Source organism: Bombina bombina, chromosome 2, assembly GCF_027579735.1.
Source record: "Bombina bombina isolate aBomBom1 chromosome 2, aBomBom1.pri, whole genome shotgun sequence".
Classification (NCBI taxonomy): domain Eukaryota; kingdom Metazoa; phylum Chordata; class Amphibia; order Anura; family Bombinatoridae; genus Bombina; species Bombina bombina.
The window spans coordinates 968,117,436-968,144,171 of NC_069500.1; the positions used below are offsets into that span (position 1 = coordinate 968,117,436).

At 36.8% G+C, this 26,736-nt stretch overlaps 1 protein-coding gene across 1 annotated transcript in view; it reads right to left on the minus strand.

The window, feature by feature from the left end:
- Positions 1 to 26,736, minus strand: part of LOC128649915 (alcohol dehydrogenase 1) — a 264,525-nt gene that overhangs the window by 110,673 nt on the left and 127,116 nt on the right. The window contains exons 4-6 of the mRNA XM_053703466.1: positions 26,112 to 26,199; positions 23,515 to 23,734; positions 18,480 to 18,740 (exon numbers count right to left, since the gene is read on the minus strand). Coding sequence (XP_053559441.1) covers positions 18,480 to 18,740; positions 23,515 to 23,734; positions 26,112 to 26,199 — 569 coding nt within the window. The remainder of the gene's footprint in view (positions 1 to 18,479; positions 18,741 to 23,514; positions 23,735 to 26,111; positions 26,200 to 26,736) is intronic.

Sequence of the window (26,736 nt, forward strand, 5' to 3'; positions counted from 1 at the left end):
TATTTATTAAATGAGGTCTTTTTTAGCCTTCAGCGTAGAGGGACATTAAGCTATATGTTATGTATGCATTTTGTATAATAATCTTATATTTGACCAACTTAATATGTTTTGTTATTCAATCATTATATTGTAATTATATATATATTCGTGGATTAAATACATCTCTACATAGGCTATTTTGATGCTGATTGTTGTTTGCATATAGATGCCTTATATCATTGACTAAGATATGTGCATTTATTTGTATTTTAACAAGTATATTTAAAGACTGAATGTAATTCTATAGTACATTCTAAATAGGTTTAAATTCTTATATGATATTTGTTACAATGTATACAAAATATAAATTTTGAATGACCCCTTTAAGGACCCAAACATATTGTATTTTGATTTAACATTGACAAAATAAACTAAAGGGGAAATTACATTCTATATAGATATTTGATGTCTAACCCAAGAGGTAAGATTGTAATAAATACATAATATTACTAAGTATAGTTAAATGACTCCACTAGAAAATTACATAGATTAACCTGGCATCCAATAACTAATTTTTTAAAAATATCAAGTTAAATGACCTACCATTTATAAATGTAATAATTGTAAAATATTTTCGAATAATGTTTTGAGATACCTAAGGAAGATACATGATCTTATACAATTCTTTTTACATTCAACAACACTGTCACTTTCATGAAATTGAACCACTTCACCTTATTAAATGTTAAAACAATCATAATATTAATACATATCCTAAATATTTTTAATATATACTTTTTAAATATAAAAGCATTGAAGAATCAGACTCCCCAATTAATGTTAAAAGATATATTTTAATATTCTCTGAAGATTTTTATTTTCTACTATTAATGCATTATTTTCTCTTATGCATGTGCTTGTCAAATGGACTCCCATGACTGGTAGTTGGCTAAGTTTTATTTATTTACAGATTATATTGATATATATTAGAATATGTTAAAAATAAACATATATTTAATTTTAAATAATTAAATATTCCAGGAAGTCATCAGATGCCAATCTGAAATGAAAAATAATAAAAATGGAACAAAGTTAATACACACGTTGTAAAATATTCATAAAATACATTTAAAATCATATGGTGTCTATGCTCTAACTTTGATCAACATTTTTTAAAGATAATCATTACATTGATTTTAAATTAATTAAATCCATACACCATTATATTGTTGATTAAAAATTATATTTAAATATCAAAAATTTAAATTATACATAATAATGTATATCACATGTAAACAATATATGTATGCTGAACATAAATTTAATATTTCATGTCCATTCAAATACCTCTATATCAACTATAATATGTATTCCTTTTTCTGATTGTGATCCCTAAATATCTCATTAAGAACTAAATATGACTAATGTATGTAAGCTACTAATATTCTACAGTCTTCACTAGCATGCATTGGTACACCAACCTGGACAATGCATGGTCTTTGAAAGTCAATTCAGGGGTAAACAGTTGATCTTCAATAGGTGTCTTATTAATCAGTTCATTAAATAGAGGACTGGGAAATACCATCTAAAAAAGTACAATCATCTAAATGTCTGATTGTGATCCCTAAATATCTAATTAAGAAATAAATATGACTAATGTATGTAAGCTACTAATATTCTACAGTCTTCACTAGCATGCATTGGTACACCAACCTGGACAATGCATGGTCTTTGAAAGTCAATTCAGGGGTAAACAGTTGATCTTCAATAGGTGTCTTATTCATCAGTTCATTAAATAGAGGACTGGGAAATACCATCTAAAAAAGTACAATCATCTAAGTGTCTGATTGTGATCCCTAAATATCTAATTAAGAAATAAATATGACTAATGTATGTAAGCTACTAATATTCTACAGTCTTCACTAGCATGCATTGGTACACCAACCTGGACAATGCATGGTCTTTGAAAGTCAATTCAGGGGTAAACAGTTGATCTTCAATAGGTGTCTTATTCATCAGTTCATTAAATAGAGGACTGGGAAATACCATCTAAAAAAGTACAATCATCTAAGTGTCTGATTGTGATCCCTAAATATCTAATTAAGAAATAAATATGACTAATGTATGTAAGCTACTAATATTCTACAGTCTTCACTAGCATGCATTGGTACACCAACCTGGACAATGCATGGTCTTTGAAAGTCAATTCAGGGGTAAACAGTTGATCTTCAATAGGTGTCTTATTCATCAGTTCATTAAATAGAGGACTGGGAAATACCATCTACAAAATAGAAAATCATCTAAGTGTCTCCAATAGGATGTCTCCACAGCCTTATTCTATCAAATAGTTTGCACTTACCATGTGAACATGTATTTGTATGGTTTTCAAGGTCAGCAGAATTGAAATATAATGCCAGACATGATCCCATTGGTATACTTCAATTTCAATCTTGGCTTTTTCCCCACTGTCAGTCTTGGAAATCTTCACTGTCAGGCTTCAAATTGTTCCCTTTCAGTCTTTAGATGAAGTCATCTCCCTAATGTAAGAAATTATATATAAAGATTTCATACAAGTGTGTGAATCAGTTCTGTACCCCTCTCCCACCCCCCATTTCATAATAAATATCTATCACTAGCTTACTAAGCCTGTGTATGAACCTGTGTTATTTTCTATCAAGTGTGAAGATGAGTCATATTGAGCAGAACAAACCTCTGTGTGACATTGAACCATAGTCATTCTAGAGTATCCCTTTCTGATTATGTACATTTTAAGTAATGTGTAAACAAAGTTATATTTTTTAACATGTATGCCATATGATGTATTTGTGTACAAATCATGCCAGCAACAGTCCATACATTTCTACTTACCATCTGATGTCCTCTTTAAAAACCAGGTGGCAAAGACTCGCTATAGGACCCAATGCCCAGAGCATCACCTATATTATGAGAAATAAAGATTATTCTAACATTTGATCAATACTAACATGTTTGCACAATTCTCTACTTGTCATTTCCCTAGAGTTCACATCTATTGAAAATACTCCAGTGTAACTTCTATTATTTACCGTCTAAAGTGGCGGTTGATGACGTCTGCTCTGACATCAAGTCCCTCGTCCTGGAATTCCCCCTCTAGAACAGGATCATCCTCCTCATCTCTGAGGAGGTCTCTGTCCACCGGGACGGCCTGCAGCATCCCAGCCCGCTGTGCAATATTATGCAGGACGCTACAGGCTACAACGATCTTAGCCACCTTCTTTGGGTTGTACTGGAGTGCTCCTCCAGAACGGTCCAGGCACCTGAATCTCATCTTCAGGAGCCCGAACATCCTTTCAACCACCGCCCTGGTTCTCTTATGAGACCTATTGTAGCGCTCCTCAGACACATCAGTTGGGCTACGCAAGGGGGTTATGAGCCAAGGCCGGCTCATGTACCCAGAATCACCTATAAATTTAGAACAGAACATAATTCAAACAGAATACTTAAACTAGTATATTGTTGTATAAATATATTTTTTAAAAACCATAATCCATATTAAAAGTTGTCAGAAAGATAAAATAAAAAAAATTTTTTTATATATAAATCTGTATCTTGCCATTTCATCTAAGACATGCTACATATGCGTATTTCTCCTAAACCAAACCTTGTGTAAAATGCTAACTACATGGTTACATTGCATTCTCTATCTGAACACTTAAGGTAAGACATGCTACATATCTGCATTTCAATACAAATAGACATTAGCAGAAATAGACAATGACAGGGTTAAATTGCATGAGATAATATCTTGCCTTTTCATCTAAGACATGCTACATATGCGTATTTCTCCTAAACCAAACCTTGTGTAAAATGCTAACTACATGGTTACATTGCATTCTCTATCTGAACACTTAAGGTAAGACATGCTACATATCTGCATTTCAATACAAATAGACATTAGCAGAAATAGACAATGACAGGGTTAAATTGCATGAGATAATATCTTGCCTTTTCATCTAAGACATGCTACATATGCGTATTTCTCCTAAACCAAACCTTGTGTAAAATGCTAACTACATGGTTACATTGCATTCTCTATCTGAACACTTAAGGTAAGACATGCTACATATCTGCATTTCAATAAAACTAGACATTAGCGGAAAAAGACAATGACAGGGTTAAATTGCATGAGATAATATCTTGCCATTTCATCTAAGACATGCTACATATGCGTATTTCTCCTAAACCAAACCTTGTGTAAAATGCTAACTACATGGTTACATTGCATTCTCTATCTGAACACTTAAGGTAAGACATGCTACATATCTGCTTTTCAATAAAACTAGACATTAGCGTCGGTAAATAACTAATGGTTAAATTTAATCCTATAGCTGAACATGACGCTAACAGTTAAAAAATACAGGGGCAATTGTCAAAATAATTAACCATGTTGAGCACAAATACTCACCAACGAGATAACCAGGGGGCATTTGTCTTTCCTCAAACTGTCTCCACAGGGACGACAGAGAGAGGATGCGGGCATCATGACAAGCCCCTCCAAAATTCGCATACACATGCATAATCCTCATCCGTGCGTCACAAACATACTGCACGTTGAGGCTATGAAAATGTTTGCGATTTCTGAAGGGCAAGTCATCAATTGGAGCACGCAGCGCAATGTGGGTACAATCAATGGCTCCCAAGACATTGGGCAATTGAGCAATATCAAAGAATTCCCGCTTCAGGCGCCTCCAATCACCATCATTCTGTGGGAATCCTATGTATTGCTTACTGATACGTACCATGGCGTTCAGAAAGTTATCAAACACCCCAGAGAATGTACCTTGAGCCAGGCCATGCATGTACAGTTCTCCGGATTGAAAACTCCCTGAGGCCAGGACGTATAGACAGCTTAGCATCTTACTCATGGGGGGAACAGCAGTCCTTATTTGTATACGTGGCTCCAAATGAGGTTTAAGAAGCTCGTAAAGGCCAATGAGCTGTTCGCGATCGAGCCGATACTTATCAAAAACCTCAAAGTCACTCATGTTTTCCAAGGTGGGTCTCACCCTGTAGACACGAGGACCTCGAACCAGACGACCCCTTCGTCTCAGTCTGAGCCGCCGAGGCTGCCTGATTCGACCAACAGCTAGTTCGCCAATAGCACCACCAGCAGCGTCTACCATGTCATCGTCATCCATCTTTCAAAACAGCGTAACAAGGTAAGCACTTGATCTGATGTGGATCACAAGTGATGCATTGGCCATGTTGTTTGGGGGATTTATAGTACAATTAGTCCAATGGTAGTGAGTTTGTAATGATTGCTAATTGTATTCACTTGTTTGTATGTGAGCGGCGCGAATGCTTTCACAGTGGGCGTTTTTTGGTTGTTTGCTGAAATGTTAGTTTCAAACAATGATTCTCAATGTGAAAGTGTCCAATATCACACATACAGTGCATGTTTGTAATGTTTGATCATATGCGTAATCAATATTTCTTAAACGCGATCTTATAGTAACAAGCACACGTCCAGGCTAACATGAATGAAAGTGCATAGTTGTGTATAATGTGCATCAAATGTGATCGATCAATGTTGCTGCAATATTGTTTGTAAACGATAAAGTAACATCTGCCATCTGTAGTATTGTATATAAGTGATTGTCGATCTGTCAATATTGTATGCGTCCCTTTAAAATCGCAATAATAATTCAGAACTTCCCGTCTGCCATCTGTAGTATTGTATATATAAGTGATTGCCGAGATGTCAATATTGTATGCGTCCCTTTCAAATCGCACTAATACTGAATAACTTCCGGCTGCCATCTGTAGTATTGTATATATAAGTGATTTCCGAGCTGTCAATATTGTATGCGTCCCTTTTAAATCGCAATAATAATTCCGAACTTCCCGTCTGCCATCTGTAGTATTGAATATATAAGTGATTGCCGAGATGTCAATATTGTATGCGTCCCTTTCAAATGGCACTAATACTGAATAACTTCCGGCTGTCATCTGTAGTATTGTGTATATAAGTGATTGCCGAGATGTCAATATTGTATGCGTCCCTTTCAAATCGCACTAATACTGAATAACTTCCGGCTATCATCTGTAGTATTATATATATAAGTGATTGCCGAGATGTCAATATTGTATGCGTCCCATTCAAATCGCACTAATACTGAATAACTTCCGGCTGTCATCTGTAGTATTATATATATAAGTGATTTTATATCTGACAATATTGTATGCGTCCCATAAAAATTGCACGAATACTGAATAACTTCCGGCTGCCATCTGTAGTATTGTATATATAATTGATTTGCGATCTGACAATATTTCTTAATTGTCCCATTGAAATCTCCATAATAATGCTGTTCAAAAGTGTGGTTTACGTATATGTTGTATTGTAGTATTGAGTGTTAAAGTTCCTAAAGGGGCGGTACAGTGGTGAACCTGTGATGTGTATGGTTGAATCTTGTAATGACGTCATGATATTATTAACCTGCCTATGTAGTTGTGAAATCCTCATTGTGTTGTTGTATTGTGCTACATTGTTATTGTGTGCTGAATAAAATATAAATGTGTGCTTTGTGGTTGCGTGATGGGGGATACGTGTTATGTACATGTAGTACGTATATATTGTGATTGTGTCCCACATATGCTGACTTGTATATAGCGGTCTGGCATTGTTGTTCCTTCCCATAAAGTGACATCTGTAATCTGGTGTAATGATGTTCTTCTTGTACTTAATTCCTAATGGTTTCTGGTGATGGAATCATGATGTTACAAGTACAGTCAAATCCATATGTTGTGTTTTGTGATTCCTGTAGAGAATGTAATGTGTTTGTCCCCCATCATTTGAATGCACATGTATGAGTGAATGTTAAACGTAATGTATGTGCATCCATGAGTGATTATGTGTTAAGCCTATGTAGATATGCAGTTGCTGCAAGCATATGAGTTGAATAACTGAAATGCAATAATAAAGGTAAATGAGAGATGTTTCCCATTGTGTAGTGTTTGTGAATCCAGAAATGTGTATTGAATTTTATTTTAATTGTAAATGTAATTTTATTGAAATAATAATGTGTTACTAGTGATGGGGATTTGTAGTTGATGTAATCTAAAAGTGTTAAAAATATTTATGGTGTGGTGAATATTTAATATTAAAAACCATAAGTCCACCATAGGGAAATAGTCATTTCTTGATCTATTTATCATCGCTAGGTCTAACGCATGAAATCATGTATTTTCTAGCGCTGGTATTTGGAGTTTTTCAGTCTACGCTATTTGCGTGCGTTAGGGAAATGAGGGTTTCGCGTGCAAGAGCACGTCTTCCCAATAGAAGTCAATGGAGGCTCCAAATATTTCTCATTTTTTTTTCTAAGACTGGTTTTCCTCGTAAAGTGAGTGACGTCATGATCTTGTGTGAAAAAGTCGCTAAATCGTGTTCTTTTTGTAATAAATAAATATTTTGTGTATGTCATGTGGTGTATATTGTTTGTATGCATCGATGAGTGTATGTTTGTGATAATGTTATTAGTTAGATGTAGGTATATGAGGGTCTTTTCCCGTGTGTCTATGTAAGTCAATGGGAAAATGGATTTGTGTGGATTATTTTCAAACACCCGAGATCTCGCAACTTTAATCCTTTGTATTTTAATGAAAAAAAAAAAAATAAGAAAAATAAAGATAGTGTTGTGTTTGTATGAGTGTAAGTGTACTTTGTGTAATATTTGTTTTGTGATTCGTGGATGTTTTTTTTTGCGGTATATGTTTACTACTGGGTCTGAGGTGGCGGTAGAAAGGTGAGCGTTAGGTGTATTTTGAGTGGCGGTAAATAAACTCTAAATACCGGAGTGCGTAAGAAACCCGCGTTAGGAGCCTCTAACGCTGGTTTTTACGGATAACGCCGAACTCTAAATCTAGGCCATAGAGAATTGTATTCTGGTCACAAAGAAAAGAATAAATACCAATAAATCTAAAAACCTATTTATCACATGTAATTTTAAATTTTAACCACAAGATGGCACTATTGTGCAAACTGATAGAAGATTGGACAGGTATAAAAGACACACCTGTACACTATTCAATAGACATGATTAAGAACCTGGAATAGGTTTGAAACGTTGTTGGTTGATATGATGGACCCTGTAAGAAACTAATAAAGGTCTTTTAAATTTACTGGAGGCTGGAAAACTACTTCTTTTGGATAAATTAAAATCACCTCCAATTACCAAGTTTGAATCTATAAATGGGATTAGATTTTGTGTTAGGGTTTCCCAAAAAGTCATTGTTTTGTGGTTGGGCACATATGTATTACATAGTGTATAATTGATTATATCTATGGAGATTTGTACAATAAGGAATCTGCCCTCTGGATAAGCAACAGTGTTGAGTAATTCTACCTGTAGGCGCTTACCAAATAACATGGCTAGTCCTCTGCTAGAGGAATTATATGACAATTAAGTGCCATAATGAGGCATAGTCAGGGACGGGAAGAGGACATCCCTAAGATGGCATGTCCCGGGAGGAGCAGAGAGAGCGGGAGGGAGGACAAAATAGCACCTCAGGCATTAGATCAATGGAGCCCTGTACCTGAAAGAGAAAAGCATTATACAATACCTTCATAAACATAATTATCCGATCACCCATCAAGTATCTACCCTGTGTTTGAAAAAAAAACAAACAGCTGCAAAGAGAAAGATAACAATGGGTGCAGGGCTTATAGGCTGCATAGAAAGTGATATACGACACATAAGTACTAAGTGACAGAAAACTATTTCTGTGTGGCTCGGGAGCCCCTGATAGGTTGTTGGTGAGAGGAAGAGCCAAACATAATAATTCAGAGTGACTCTTAAGCGTGCCCAAAGTGGCCCACAGCACTCGGGCCTGATCAGGGTAAGGTATTTTACTGTTACATGTAGAGAAGATTGTACTTTACCATAGGCTATCATACATAACATTAATATGAACAAAAATAACCAGTTAATTTGAAAACAGTTTCCCTTTGTCAGAAGATACCAGCATTGTAAATATAAATATACATAACATTGAAAGTGGGATTGTTGTGTTGCTGAAACAGTTATAAACAAACCTATAACAAGTAAAACTATAAAGCCACTCCGAGGCATTAGGCTCTTAAGTATCCCAGGTATGGAAACCCACACCCAGGTAAATCTCAATCCCAGAGCCAGCGAGAAAATATACAAAAAGTGGGTAAATACATTATACATATCTTTACTAGATGAAAGATAAAGCCTCTGGACAAATGTCGGGGGATCAACCCAAGTCTCTACTTCCTGCTTTAGGCGATTGCTGATTCTTGGTTTCTGTAGCAAGGTATACCTCCAAGGCTTGCGGTGAATGAAAGTACTTTGGGCCTGCAGGAGTGGCCAGCCAAAGTTTAGCAGGGTACAGAAGAGCCACTTGGCAACCCTGTTCATGCAGTTTTGAGCAGAGTGGAGCAAAATCCTTCCTCCTCCTAGTAACCTCCATCGAGTAGTCTTGGAACAAAAGAAGGCGATTGTAGTCATATTCAATTTCTTTTTGCGCTCTATAGGCTTGGAGGAGGATAATTTTTTCCTGAAAGTTCAAGCATTTAAAGATCACTTGTCTCGGTTTACCTCTGTCGTTTGGTAGTATGTCTGGGCCCACCCTGTGGGCATGTTCCAAATCAATTAGAAGGTGATCAGAGGTTATACCTAGAAGCTTTGGAAAGGTGACAGCAATGAATTCCATAAGTGCTTTACCTTTGACTGTTTCGGGTACCCCCACTATGCGCAGATTGTTGCGAAGGCTCCTATTCTCCAAATCCTCAACACAGTCAAGGAGATATTGGTTCTGTTTCACAATCTGCTTAATTGAAATATCAGCACTGGACTGTCTGTCCTCCACTTCTGAAATGTGGCCCTTAGCTGCTAAAAAGGCATGTAGAGAACTATCTGACCTCGCTTGTTAAGTTGTTCATTCCCGCTTGTAGGGAGTCTATTCTAGGCAGGAAGAAAGATTTCAGTTCTTGCATTAGGGCTGAATGATCTCCCGGTTGTGGTGCATGCTGGTCAGAGTGTTGAGGTACATCTACATGGGAGTCCACCAGCTGATGTGTTTTTTTCTCAGCAGTTTTTGATTTAGGACTCATTATGTCAGTAAGGGTGGATGAGATTTTGTGAAAATATTGGTCCACTCTCATGAGAATGGGCTGTTAATGCAAAAAGGAACAGGCAAAAAAAGAAAAGAAAAGAAAAAAAAGATAGCGGTAGTTATGATGTAGCTAGCATGAAGTGGGAAAGGCAGCCGCCCAGTACCACAGTCAGATAAGTTCAATTAGTCCTTAAGTGGTATTTGAAGAATATGGGGCATGAGGCTTCCCTCCAGAGGCAATTTATATCCAGGTGCTTGAGCCTGATGGTCAATCTACCACTGCTCACTGTATCTCCAGGCAGAGGGTATACAGTATGTGAGACCTATAGTGTTTTAGAGACCAGTAAGATAAGGTAAGGGCTAATAAATCCCAGGCCACAATACCATTTATAAAGGTGTGGGCAGTTAAAGTGATCAATGGAGTCACAAACGGGCTATGTAGGGCTAAACAACACACTACTTTATCCTAAGTAAGGTGGAGAGATCAAAGGCCTGAATATTGCCCACTTCGATGTACCCACCAGGTCCCTGATTTTGTTGTCACAGCACAGTACCCCTGCTTTGTGCAGCAGTAGCAGTGGCCAGGATCTATGGGCTGCACTTAAATTCAGACCCTGCGGTTGTAGCGTGATCCGGACAAAGCCGGTCCCAGATTAGTCTCTGAAAGTGCCACTATACTCTCTTCCTGAGGTGCGCACTGTTGCCGTAATACCTTGCAATCGTGGTACTCCGAGGGAGACAGGGTACGATGCGATGTTGCGCCAACGTGGCACTCCACGTGGGTTCCGTGATGCGGTCAATACTCCCGGGAGATAGGGCTAATGGAGTGCCCCTCACAGAACGATGGTCGGCTGCCAATAACCAGGACTGGTTCTCACAGCAAGACAAGTTGTATGGGTAGCTGGGTTGGGAAAAACGGCACTTAAACTTTCCTTAATATGCGCTTGTTTCACAGAGCTCTTGCCGTTTACCTCCACCCAGAAGCAAAATTATTATTTAAAAAAAAACAAAAAAACATGATTATCTTGACATTTCTGGCTTCTTAATATTAAATAAGCTTTATGCTTAGGTTAGATTTCAGAGAATTTTATAGTTTTTCAGCCATCCTAGTGTCAACTGTAAGTAAAAACCAAAACTAACATTTTAGCCCAGCTATATGCTAAAATTACATTTCAGAACACACAGACACACATAGAAAAAGGCGCTCTCAGATTTTAAATATCAGCTTTTCTTCTTTAAATGGGGAAAACAACCTAAAATGTAAAATTAAGTAAAAATAATATTCAGCCTGAGAGTGCCTTTTTCTATGTTCTTAGATGATTAACTTTTAAGTGCATCAGTGTGCTTGTTATTCATGACCAGAGTGCCTGGTGCAATAAGGAATCAAGCTATACATGTACATATTGTAGCAATGTGCTATACATGTTGTACAAGTGTATATTATTTTGTGTTTTTATAGCCATACATTTGTATGCGGCCCTTAAGTCCTCTAAGATATTGACTTGTGGTCCTTCTGTGTAAAGAAGTTAGCCATCTCTGCCTTGGATAATAATAAGAACTTATCAATAATGTAAGCATTTCATGTGGGCACGTCTATATTGCTGAAAAATATAACTGTGTGTTATATAAACGGTCATTATAAAGAGACAATCGCCTAGATTACGAGTTTTGTGGTAACAGGGGTGCTTTGCTAACAAGACTTTTTTTTCCAGTGCTCACGTTAAACAACGCTGGTATTACAAGTTTTCTGAATGGCTGCGTTAGCCTCAGAAAAGTGAGCGTTGAGCAAATTTAGCTCCACTTTTCACTGTAATACCAGCGCTGCTTACGGTAGCGGTAAGATGGCTAAAATGTGCTTGTGCACAATTTCCCCATAGGAAACAATGGGGCTGAGACGGCTGGAAAAAACCTAACACCTGCAAAAAAACAGCGTCCAGCTTCTAATGCAGCCCCATTGTTTCCTATGGGGAAATACCTTTTATGTCTACACCTAACACCCTAACATGAACCCAGAGTCTAAACACCCCTAATCTAACACTTATTAACCCCTAATCTGCTGCCCCCGACATCCTCGCCACCTACATTATATTATTAACCCCTAATCTGCCGCTCTGGACACCGCCGCAACCTACATTATATGTATGAACCCCTAATCTGCTGCCCCTAACACCGCCGCAAACTACATTATATATATTAACCCCTAATCTACCACCCCCAATGTCGCCGCAACCTAACTAAAATTATTAACCCCTAATCTGCTGCCCCCAACGTCGCCGCTACTATATTAAATGTATTAACCCCTAAACCTAAGTCAACCCTAACCCTAATACCCCTTTAACTTAAATTTATTTTTAATAAATATAAATAAAATTACTATAATTAAATAAATTAATCCTATTTAAAACTAAATACTTACCTATAAAATAAACCCTAATATAGCTACAATATAACTAATAGTTACATTATAGCTATTTTAGGATTTAATTTTATTTTACAGGCAACTTTGTATTTATTTTAACTAGGTAGAATAATTATTAAATAGTTATTAACTATTTAATAACTACCTAGCTAAAATAAATACAAATATACCTGTAAAATAAATCCTAACCTCAGTTACAATTACACCTAACACTACTCTATAAATAAAAAAATAACTAAATTAAATTAAACTAATTACAATTAAATTAAATAAACTAAATTACAAAAAAAAAACAAGCACTAAATTACAGAAAATAAAAAAGAAATTACAATTTTTTAAACTAATTACACCTAATCTAATCCCCCTAATAAAATAAAAAAGCCCCCCAAAATAATAAAAATAATAAAATTCCCTACCCTATACTAAATTACAAATAGCCCTTAAAAGGGCCTTTTGCGGGGCAAAAACTAACACTAACCCCCTGAAGATCACCCTACCTTGAGCCGTCTTCACCCAGCTGGGCACAAGTGATCCTCCAGAGGGTCCGAAGTCTTCATCCTATCGGGGCAAAAGAGGACATCCAGACTGGCAGAAATCTTCATCCAATCGGCGTCTTCTATCTTCATCTTTCGGAGCAGAGCGGAACCATCTTCAAGACATCCGACGTGGAGCATCCTCTTTCATCCGACGGCGACGACTGAATGACTGGTCCTTTAAGTTACGTCATCCAAGATGGCGTCCCTTCAATTCCGATTGGCTGATAGAATCCTATCAGCCAATCGGAATTAAGGTAGGAAAAATCTGATTGGCTGATGCTATCAGCCAATCAGATTGAAGTTCAATCTGATTGGCTGATCAAATCAGCTGTCACGCTCAGCTGCTGGGAAGCTCTGCAGTCCTCTCTGTGTGCTTGATTGACAGGTGTCTGAGCCACCCCTTCCTGATGATGTCACAACCAGGCTTTTTATTCTTAGCTTCCTGTTTCTCCAGTGCCAGTTTGTTTGTTAACTTTTTGGCTTCTGATAGGATTTCGCTGAGGAATCTCTCTAACTGCTGCTTTTCTGTTGCCAATCTCTTCAAGGATTTACTATGCTGGATTAACCTTCAACCTCCTGATTACCTGTCTCCAAACAATGCAAGTACTGTTTGTTTTGTGAAACTTTCAAACTTCCTGTTTACCTGCTGCAAACCCTGCATATTCAGACTACTCTGTGTACTGCCAAACTATTCAAATACTGTTATTTCTGTGAAACCTTCAATCTGCATGTTTACCTGTTTCCAAACTCTGCAAATACAATTATTCAGTGTAAACCTTCAAACTGCTTGATATCCTGTTGCCAATCTCAACAAGTACTGATTAATCTGTGTTAACCTTCAAACTACCAGCTTACCTGTTGCTATCTCTGCAAGTTCTGACAACACAGTGTTAACCTTCAAACTACCTGATTACATGTTGTTAATTCTGCAAGTTCTGACTACACAGTGTTTACCCTCAAACTGCCTGATTACCTGTTGCATACTCTGCAAAGACTGTCTGCACAGTGTTAACTCTCAAACTGCCTGATTACCTGTTGCATACTCTGCAAAGACTGTCTACTCAGTGTTAACCCTCAAACTGCCTGATTACCTGTTGCATACTCTGCAAAGACTGTCTACACAGTGTTAACCTTCAGACTGCCTGATAACAAATGACCTACTCCTGCATTATTAACAGTTTCCTGTTTTACCCTTCTTCTGTCTGAGTATAAGTGGACTATCCCTGCTCTCCTGATACTGTGGAAGACATTTCCTGAAACCAGTTCCTTATTCAGAAGTCTATCTGGCTGATATCATGAATTACCCTGCTCCATATCGTGAGTACTTTGTTTTTTGGAGGTTGTCGTGGGGTCACATCCTGGATTAAACTCAGAGTGCAAGGGTGTTGTTTAAGTTCGCCCTAGCATTTGGGTCTTCTTCTGGACATTTCCTAACCTGACATCAGCCAATAGGATTGAGCTTGCATTCTATTGGCTGTTCCAATGCTTGTGATAATTTTATAAGAACAAACAGAGATGGAATATGGATTGCATATGGATTGTAGTCATAGCAGTGGAAATGTCACATTCTGTGTTAGGAATGGGCACCTAAAAACTATAATAAATCCCCAATGAGTGGTTTTATCACCAAATTTTCTTTGTTCCCTTTATATTCTTAGCAGAAAGCTAAATCTAAGAGGTTCATTATCATATGCTAATTCCTTAGACCTTGAAGGCTGCCTCTAATCTTAATGCATTTTGACAGGTTTTCACCACTAGAGGGCGTTAGTGTGTGTCATATAGATAACACTGTGCTCACACACATGGAGTTACCTAGGAGTCAGCACTGCATTAGCTAAAATGCAAGTCTGACAAAAGATCTGGAGGCAGATACAAGGTAAGTTCAGGCCTTTCATGTGCAGACACATGTAAACGCCTGAACTTGCCTTCCTGCTTTTCAACAAAGGATACAAAGAACATTTTATAATAGCTGTGAAAAATCTGACATGTGCATTCTATGGCCGCGACAAAATTTAGGGCTGGTCTGCAAATTTTCCAGGGCTGCTTTTCATTCCCAGTCTGGCCCTGCATGGGAGTGACCACAATGTACATGAACTAATGCTGTCTTGCTGTGAAAAACTATCAAAAATGCACTGAGACAAGAGGCGGTCTTGAAGGGCTTACAAATTAGCATACAAGCCTACCTAGGTTTAGCTTTCAACAAATAATGCAAAGAGAACAAAGTAGCACATTTGATGATAAAAGTACATTGGGAAGTTGTTTAAAATTGCTTACCCTGTCTGAATCATTAAAAGTTTAATTTTGACTAGACTGTCTCTTTAACTCACTTTACTCACACAACACATTAGTCAATAGATCTTTTCAGACATCTGGTAATATAGAAAATTACTATGAGACATAATATAGATGGGAAAATGTTCATAAAAATCAAAACTGATTTTCTAGTTATTTAAGGGATATTAAAGCAATTTTATATTTGCATAGCATATATATATTTCAGAGTTTTTTTATAACTACACATGCACAAAGAAAATCTTATAGGGCGTCTATGCATTTATATCTCTTAACCTCTTCACCCAAATGGGCGTATATATGTGTGGTACTTTAGCTATCGTGCCACTCCACGTATATATAACTTCAAGAAGCTCCAGCACTCTCGGCTGCTAAATTACAGCCAAGAGCTGGAGCTCCTGAAGCTTCAGGCATCTGCTGCTTATGGAGCTGGCGCACAATCGGTGCTCTGGCTCCATATGAGGGCAGATGCCTGATCAAAACAGACGGTGACACTGTGTTTGTCACCGTCTGTAACGATCTTCTGCTGGTGCCGGCGAGAGGTCTGGGCGGGAGGCGGGTCACGGGTGGGCAGGTCAGCAGCAGAGGGGGAGGGAGTGGGAGGGCCCTATGCTATGGAAAAAATAAAAAATAAAGGGATGGGGCAGCTACACTACAGATAAGGGTTTTTGTTGTAGTTAGGGCAGGCGAGGTTTAGAGAGCTGTTTGGGGGGGATCAGGAGGGTGGTGGGTAAGGGTGGATCCTACCCTGCAGAAAATATAAAACAATATATGTATATAATTTAATTAAAAAAAAACTTACATTTTCATACTGGCAGATTGTCTTCCAGTATCTAAGATGGGGGTGACCAGTGGGGGGTGAGGGAGAGCAGAGAGCTGTTTGGGAGGGATCAGGTAGGGATCAGGGGTTGGGAAGTGTCAGATGGGAGGGTAATTTTTACACTAAAAGTAAAATTAACCTTTTAAGCTACCTAATTAACCCCTTCACTGCCGGGAATAATAGAAGAGTGGTGCACAGCTACAATCAGCGGCCTTCTAATTACCAAAAAGAAATGGCAAAGCCATATATGTCTGCTATTTCTGAACAAAGGGGACCCCAGAGACACTTTTACAACCATGTGTGCCATGATTGCACAAGCAGTATGTAAATAATTTTAGTGAGAAACTCAAAGTTTGTGGAAAAAATATATATATATATTTGATTGCATTTGGCGGTAAAATGGTGGCATGAAATATACCATAATGTGCCTAGATCAATACCTTGGGTTGTCTACTTAAAAATATATATAGTTTTGACAGGGAAATAAAAAAAACAAGGCTTTATTTCTGTTTAAATAGAGTGATAGCAAAAATGCTAAAAATTCTCTGGTATTTTATGCAAGTTTTTCTCTGAAAGTCCTGGTAGTGAAGGCGTTAATCTATAGTGAATATTTAATAGATTAAGACAGTAACATCCCATATCTTCCTGCTAAACATTATTAAAGTTTGCTTGAAGCATTGCCTAAATGAAGAACATGCAATTTTCAACAATACATTTATAATTTTAGGGTAGGCACTATGCAGATACTACTAGAACAAATGAAGCTGTTCAAGAGTTATACAAATATAAGGCATAGCTTGCCTGAAAAAAATACACTTACACTATGTGTTTGGATTTTATATTACTTAACATTTCACATTGGGTCCTTTCAGTATTGTTGCATTTAAGCTTTTATTTTATTTTTAATTTAGATTTAGATTCAGCAGTGATTTTACAAAATTCTGAAATTTTCTGTGTTACTTTAACAAATTAGGATCATACTTTGTATATATCTGTATCTTTTACAAATTACATTGCATTTTGTATTTGCTCAACTGTAAACTAAAACTGACAGTTTCAGAGAGTCTGAGGAACAAGTCAGTCCCTGGGCTAAATAGGGGAGTTCTTAAACTCTCTCACAGGTCTTGTGCAATGATGTACGCATTTTAAACAAGTTGGTCTCACTAATTTAACTCACCAGTATGCATGTAATGTTTGCTCAAAATTCCCAATACACATTTTAACACACAGAAAAGTAATCTATACTAAACAATTGGCAAAAACAAGTTAGTGAAAACATTCCAGTTTAATATGTAATTAAGGCATACTGAGCATTTTTAGATCTGCTCTAGATGTTCTCCAGATATCTTCTCTCTCCTAAGTGAAAGTTTGTATCCCAGAGAGCTGCTTTACTTTCTATGGAAGGCATCTCTCATCTCTCTGGGACTTCCATTTTTCTTAGAAAATTCAGTGAGTTCTGTTCTTGTGAAGTCTGTCTGAATAATAATTTCTTTCCACCTAGAGAATGGATGATTATCTGGCCCAGAGAAAGTAATAAAGCTCTCTGGGAAACTCACAGTTTTTCAGTTTTATTTTAAATAGAAGAAATGCAAGGTACAATATAATTTGTAAAATATACACATACATATACAAAGAAACTGTGAAAGCATGATCAGAATTTGTAAAATCACAATACTAAATACACTGCTGTATACAAAATAAAATACAAAATAGAAAGTGCAAAGTTTAAATGTAATAAAAAATGTATCTGAAGTGTAAAGTAATATAGAATACAAAGCACAAAGTGTAAATGCAGCAGAATTGTCGTGATATGGAGTGCTATATTGAATTGGGCTTGTCTCTTCTTCACAAAAAGAAATGCAGGGAACGGCCCTGGAGAATTATAGTAAAATCAGCCACTTAAGCACTTGTTGTCACACATACGCTGCACTATCAGAGAAAAAAAACACAAAGACATCCACAGGCAGTCAGCATCCACACAATCACACAAAAACAGGCACCCACAGGCATCATCAAGAGGAGTTGCTCCTTTGTGACTATATCACATATATAATGACGTGAGAGGCAAGAAAGGGCTAGCCCTGCATTATGCACAAATATTAATGCTGGTGACTGGATGGGGCTGAGGCAACCAGGCCCACAACTGGCCCCAGCACAGCAGGCAAATGCCTTATATATTCTGTGTTTTAGAAAAGGCGTTCTGCAGAGTTGAGATGCAGTTTAAAGAACTAGGTCAGGTAATCATTAAAAGAAACCAAATCATTTTAACCATTTTAAAATCCATTACTGTATGAGACAGGAATATACTACTAACCATGACATCAGTGTTCCCAATGCACTCAAATGAATAGTCTACTCCTCCATCAGACATATTTGCCAGCACTTCATTGATTGGTTCCTTGAAGTCCTTCGGGTTGACACAGTGAGTGGCTCCTAACTCTTTTGCTTTAGCAAACTTATCACTATTTGTATCAATGGCAATGATATTAGAAGCACCTGCAACTTTGCATCCAATAATCACTGAAAGGCCAACACCTCCCAGACCAAACACAGCACACGAGGAGCCTGGAGTAACCTGTAGAGATAATAAACATAGCAAGTGAACTTCCTTTGCCTTTGATATAGCCTATAAAAATAGGAGTAATAGTTATAACTAATTATGATAGTGATAAAATAATGATATGATATGTGTTTATTTATGGACAAGTTACACATTCACTACATAGAGGCCTATTTATTATTGTGCAAGCGGACATGATCCGATATTGCGGATCATGTCCGCCGCACATCGATAAATGCCAACAGCATACGCTGTTCTCATTTATCATTGCAGAAAGAAAAGTCCTCCAGCTTGTGAATAAATCCAAAGACCTTTATTGTGCAAAATAGGGTCCACAACAGCTACGTTTCGGGCAAACAATCAGTCCTTTTTCAAGCTTTAAAAAGGGCTGATTGTTTGCCCGAAATGTATCTGTTGTGGACCCTATTTTGCACAATATAGGTCTTTGGATTTATTCACAAGCTGGAGGACTTTTCTTTCTTCAATGATTTTGCTGGGCATGGTAAGCCCTCTCCGTGCTGTGTGATTAGTGAGTGCTGTATTTCAGTTATTTTGTTTCAATATACGCATTTATCATTGCACTAGCAGTTCTTGTGAACTGCTGGTGCAACACCGCCCCCTGCAGATTCACGGCTAATTGGGCGCTAGCAGGGGGTGTCAATCAACCCGATCATATTGGATTGGTTTGATTTTCAACGATGTCTGTCCGCCGCCTCAGAGCAGGTGGACAGGTTATGGAGCAGCGGTCTTTAGACCGCTGCTTCATAACTTGTGTTTCTGGTGAGTCTGAAGGCTTGCCAGAAACACGGGGCTTCAAGCTTGATAAATAAGCTTGATAAATATGCCTCATAATCCATAATTATTTCAACTAAAATGCTTAAATATGCCTCATTAATATTTAATCTTACACATAAGCGAATTTCTATCTTTATTATAGTACTGAAAAAGTAATGTTGCTATCTATATTTTCAAAAAAGATGTAAGATATTTTCTCATATAGATTATTCTTATATTGTTCCTGACAAATAATGTAGTGATCTTATCTGTCAGAGCAGCAATATATAATATTTGGCACTTTCTCAAAAAAGAGGTTACATCACATAATAGTCCCAGTGTTACTCTGCCTGTTATCATGTTTCAATAAGGTTATCTAGGCTTATTTGTTGTCTCAGGCACAGGACATTTTGTGACAGATGTACTACACATTGAGAAATTTTGTGAAACACTTGCATCTTTTATGATTATAAAAAAAAGGTATTGCCATATTAACATGGTGATTGTTTTCAATACCTTAATTATTTCCTGAAAGTGTTATAGCTTACCACTGTCTTAAGGTCGTTAAAGAGTGTATTGTTACATAATTGATTTCTAACTAGCTATTTTTGGTCTCAATTGTGCACATATATTTCAGCTTGTGCATCCAAAATAACTTGAGAATTTACACAATAATATCCTTTATCATATCAATGACACAAGTCATTTTGCCTTTGTACCTTGGGATAAACAGCTGAACAAAATGTGGCTAGTGATTGTTTCCACTTGATAATTTTTACTATAAAAACACCTAATTTGAAAGCTGGGAATTCCTCTTTCCAATTAGGTCTCATCAAATATTTCTATGGTTAGGAGGGATTTTTTTTTCCAGAGCCTTTTGACATCCCAAAATATGATACATGAGCTATTTGCTGTTGTTATCTGTAGCAGAGGGAACACAGGATCCCATATTTGAAAGACATAATTTCCCCTTGAAATGATCCATATTATCTTATAAGGTAATTTCCATTGTTCCAGTGGTCATCTAATAGCTACTGGATTTCAATCCTCAATTAAATCGAGGGACTATCTTCTTTTTGTTCTAAGGACACTACGTAATTGACTTAGTGTACAAATGATTTCTAGTTCTAAATGTGACCCCTTATTTCATAAAATAGTGGTTGTTTGTATATGTGCATGTGAGTATGGTGAAAATGAATTATGTATGTGATTCCTATGTAAAGGCAATCACATACCTATGAGATGGGACATGGAACCCCACATAAGAAAGAGGTGACACCCTTCTTTATACAGTGGTGTCTCATGCCCATGCATGTGGTTTATGCGGTAGGGAGAGGTTCTGAAAAAAATCCTTTATTAAAGGAATAGTAAAATCTAAATAAAGCTTGCATGATTCAGATAGAGCATGTCATTCTAAGACACTTTTAAATTCACTTCTGTTTTCAAATTTGCATTGTTCTATATCCCTTGTTGCAAAATAAAACACACATATATACACTAGTGGGAGCAAGCTGTTGATTGGTGCCTGCAAACATTTGTCTCTTGTGATTGGCTAACTAGATGTGTTCAGCTAGCTGCCAGTAGGAATGATGTTCCTTCAGCAAAGTATTACAAGATAATGATGCAAAATTGATAACAGAAATAAATTGGAAAGTTGTTTAACCCCTTAAGGACCATATCACTTTTCCATTTTGTGACCGTTTGGGACCAGGGCTATTTTTACATTTATGCGGCGTTTGTGTTTAGCTGCAATTTTCCTCTCACTCATTTACTGTACCCACACATATTACAAACCGTTTTCCCGCCATTAAATGGACATTTGAAAGATACCATTATTTTCATGATATCTTATAATTTACTATAAGAATAATTATAAAATATGATGAAAAATGGAACAAAAAACACACTTTTTCTAAATTTGACCCTCAAAATTGTGTTACACATCTACAACAACCAAATGACAACCATACTAAATAGTTTCTAAATGTTGTCCTGAGTTTAGAAATACTCAATGTTTACATGTTCTTTGCTTTTTTTTCAAGTTATAGGGCAATAAATACAAGTAGCACTTTGCTATTTCCAAACCATTTTTTTCAAAATTACAAAGTTACATTGGAACACTGATATCTGTCAGGAATCCCTGAATATCTCTTGGCATGTACATATTTCTTTTTAGTAGACAACCCAAAGTATTGATCTAGGCCCATTTTGATATATTTCATGCCACCATTTCACTGCCAAATGCGATCAAATAAAAAAAATTGTTCACTTTTTCACAATCTTTTTCACAAACTTTAGGTTTCTCACTGAAATTATTTACAAACAGCTTGTGCAGTTATGGCACACATGGTTGTAAATGCTTCTCTAGGATCCCCTTTGTTCAGAAATAGCAGATTTATATGGCTTTGGCATTGCTTTTTGGTAATTAGAAGGCTGCTAAATGCCGCTGTGCACAACATGTGTATTATGGCCAGCAGAGGAGTTAATTAGGGAGCTTGTAGGGAGCTTATAGGGTTAATTTTAGCTTTAGTGTAGTAGACAACCCAAAGTATTGATCTAGGCCCATTTTGGTATATTTCATGGCACCATTTCACCGCCAAATGCGATCAAATAAAATAAAAAAATGTTTAATTTTTAACAATTTTAGGTTTCTCACTGAAATTATTTACAAACAGCTTGTGCAATTATGCCACAAATGGTTGTAAAAGCTTCTCTGTCGTTGCTTTTTGGTAATTAGAAGGCCGCTAAATGCTGCTGCGCACCACATGTGTATTATGCCCAGCAGTTAAGGGGTTAATTAGGGAGCTTGTTAATTTTAGCTTTAGTGTAGAGATCAGCCTCCCACCTGACACATCCCACCCCCTGAGCTCTCTAACCCTCCCCCTCTACCTTATTGTGTGCCATCTTGGGTACTGGCAACTGTCTGCCAGTACCCAGTTTGCAATAAAATATGTTTTTTTTATTTTTAAATATTTTTCTGTAGTTTAGCTGCTACCCCTCAATAACCAACCCCCCACCCCCTCCCAGATCCCTTAGATAAAAATTTCCACCCTCCTCTCTCCCACCTTATCGGAAGCAAATTGTGCCATAGTGTAGCGTTCCCACCCGCTCCCGCCCCGTTCCCGCCCCGTGCACATACACGCCCCTGCATGCTCCCGGTGCCCTTGCACATGATCCAGTCCCCCTCTAATGCACATCCCCCAATGATGGCCGCCCACCCACCTCCCTGCAACGGCTCCCACCCACCAACGATTGTGACCATCGATGGCCGATGCAGAGAGGGCCACAGAGTGTCTCTCTCTCTGCATTGGATGGCTAAAAAATGTTATTGCAGGATGCCTCAATATCGAGGCATCACTGCAATAGCATAAAAGCATCTGGAAGCGATCAGGATTGCTTCCACCGCTTGAAAATACTAACAACATACAGGGTACGTCATTGGTCATTAATAACCGTTTTTTATATGACGTACTATGTACGTCGTTGGTTATTAAGGGGTGAAAATAGAATGTTCTATCCAAATTATGAAAGAAAAGTTTGGGGTTTCCTGTCCCTTTAAGGATTGATGTTGCCTAGTGACACAAGATCATCTGAATGTTAGAGGGGTTTGTGATTCTTCTTTCAAAGTGATAGAAGCTTTGCAATCAACCTAACTTCATACATATTACACCTTCTTGGTTCCAGTGGTGCAGATAATCATTGTTTAGCAGGGTGCTCACGTGCATCCAATGGACAAGGTTCAAAAGAGAGTTCAGTTTTCCCTCTAACTGGTACCATTGGCAAAATAGTGGCCCTCATCCACCTCACTAAAAAACTCCCCAGTTTGTTGTCAGCCAACAACTAGAGCATGTGGAAGCAGGAGCAATTAAAGGACTCCAGTGAAAGATATTTTGTGCAAAGGACGGAAAGTAGAGTACAACTTAATCATACTCAGATGATAATCTATTGAATTCCATTAAAGTTTAAGAACTGTGTTTTGAAATTGCTATGTGTTATGTGTACTTATATTCCTCACCTTAGCAACATTCACTGCAGAGCCATAGCCTGTTGAAAACCCACAGCCAATCAGACAGACTTTATCAAGAGGTGCATTGTCATCTATGTTAGCAACACATGATTCATCCACAACAGTGTACTCAGTAAAGGTGCTGGTGGTTAAAAAGTGATGAACCAGTTTTCCCTTGCAGGTGAATCTGCTGGTGTTGTCAAACATCAACCCAGTATATTTGCCGACACTGTTAAAAAGACATAAATATCATTATACAATGAGCACAAACAAAGAATCACTGCAAACCACGGTATTCTTGCTTTATAGTTGAAAAGGGTTTATTTAATCTACTTAGACATGAGCAGACAAACACTTAACATGTTTCGCATGGGCACTCCCACACTTCATCAGAGGTGATTATACAGGACAGGTATGGGGACTTAAAAAGCTGAGATTAGCCAATAGGAATACAGTGCATTGATACTTCCTCTTAGGTGTCCAATTAACCCTATGTTTGCCTGTTAGTTTAGTGCAGGTCTGCTAATGGCAACACATTTCTAATAATGATTATAGTAGAGAGAGAGAATTCATTAAATAATACAAATAATAACAATTACATACATAAATTATTAAACACATAAGTAATAAATGTTGGAGATTAATAATAAAAAAGAAAACAAAAAATACATAAAATTAAATTAAAAATGCAGTACATAATATGGAATCAATTAATACAATATATATATATATATATATATATATATATATATATATATATATATATATATATATATATATATATATATATATATATATATATATATATACAGAATCATATTTAATTTCAAGGTACCTTATCAGAAAAAACTTTTTTATACTATTTGTATGTTATAAATAGTTTCACATCACATCTAAACATTTGTATCTATACTAGTTATCCTAACTATGTGTAAACAGACCTTATTAGTTCACAAAGTAGGCTTGTGTATTGGATAGATGACTATATATGTGTATACATCATATGGTTTGCTCAGCTAAATTTAGCAAATAAGTTCTAATTTGTGAGGAGATATAAATTTATAAATATCATTATAGATACATTAAAACTTTTTAAGGAATATGTAACAGAGGCTCATGACCAGTTTTCCCTCTAAGGCCAGTTTTGTGAGTGAATCCCAGAAGTGAAACAGTTAATAAGGGAACCACACCTTGCAGTGTTTGGTAATTTCTCTAATTAACTGTTTCACTGCTGTGCCGCTCACAAAACTGGCCTTAGATGGAAACAATGCTCATGACACAACCACCAGTATGGTGTGGACATAATTCATATATCCAAATAACTTTGAATGCAAGCAATCATTAACACATAATAGAATGTCTGTTCATATATGGTTATGTTAATCTGAACTTTTAGGCCTAGTGGAGTGCTAATTTATTGCGCGCCTGCAAATGCGCACATTTTCAGTTTGCCGGCGGGCAATAAATAACCAGCCATCACAAGTGGATGTTTATTGCTACTGCATGCTCGCGGTAGCAATTAGCGCTTATAAACTTAACCAGATATCAGATCTAGGGTTAATTTTTTAAATGTTCACCAAATGCCCCCAAAATACAGTGTAATATACTTTAATAAAGTAACTGCACTTAGCAGTTTTTGGGGGCTAAAGTTGGCAGCTGTAGGGTGTTGAAATAAAACGACACTGAAAAGTGCCTTTACATTGCAGTATGTATATAAAATTACAATTTGCTGCTATTGCTGTGTGACCTACCCCCTTGGCTGCGCTCTAGTTCTCATGCCGTGTCTCACAGCATGAGAACAAGGCTTCCTTTGCATTTTCTGGTATTACTCAGTGGACTGCAAATATTGATTTTGTGACAGCAATATTTTGTGCTCCACTTGTAATCTAGCCCATAATGTTTCATTTAGACAATAATATAGCTGAATATTATGCAGTAAATACAAATTAACTTTGATGTGTATGAATTCTGTTTTTCATAGTTTAATTAAGAGGAAAACATGTCCTCAATATTCAAAATCAACATAACTTTATTTAGAAAATGACCATACTGTATAATTAAAAAAAAAAGCTATGATGCATTTTGAAATACAGGTATACCTCACTTTACAGCGCTTCGCTAATACAGCGCTTTGTGGAGCTGAAGTTCAACCTCCAAGGATTTTGAAACAGTGCTGTAATCATTGTGAGATTGCGAGAAAAGTGACTGGCGGCATTTTGTTATGCGCATATCACTCCATTTACAGCATTACAGTGCAATCTTTGTCTCAGTGTTTTTCTACATTAATTGTCACTATTTTACAGGTACAGTATTTATTGAATACTAATTTAATACTGTGCTGTGCTACTGTTAAACTAAACGTAGCGCTATTTCACCTCTAATATATGTTAGTTCAAACATGTTTCAAGTTTTTAAACACACTGGCAAGTGAAAAGAAAGCTAAAACTGCCTTGTTTCACTTTAAGGAGGTTTTCACTTTACAGCGCGGCTCCGGTCCCTAACCCGCTGTATGAGCAGGGTATACCTGTACCCACTTTTTAGTATAGAAATGAAAATATTAGCATAATGGAATAAAATATATACAGTATATATATTTATAAACTAACTCTGATTTGAAGCATAAGTTGCTTTTCGGGTCAATACAACTTTTGCATTCTCCGCATTGAGGGACAAACAGCGGTATGACTTTATCTCCTAGAAAAACAAAATATATATTTTAAAGCAACAATAGAAAAGAAAGTTGAAATAATTTAATGAAGATATGAAAAAGGAAAAGCTAAATAAAATAATTTAACAATATAAATGTACATAAACTTGTTCAGACAATGATTGTTTTATAATTGTTATTCACTTATTGTAATGTAATTAATATTTTTACATTGTTCATCAACATTTTAAAATAAAACACAGGAAGCTTCTGGCAAAATAGTTTTATCCCATACGTACAGTAAAACAACAAATGAACCTAAGATGCTACTCTCAGTTAAGATTAGCTTTTAACTTAATGAAAATAAACATAACAATTCATTTCTACTCTTCACTTTTTAGCCAAAAAAAAAAAAGGTTTAAGGGTATGTATGTGTAAAAAAATAGGTAAAAAACAAACATTTCCGGGGGGCGGAGTCTGGCCGTGCTGGAAAATGGCCACGCACTAGAAGGGCTCCTGCTCCTTAAACTGGCAAACTAGCTTTTATGGCACTAATTAGTCATAACTAACACTGGATGGACTAA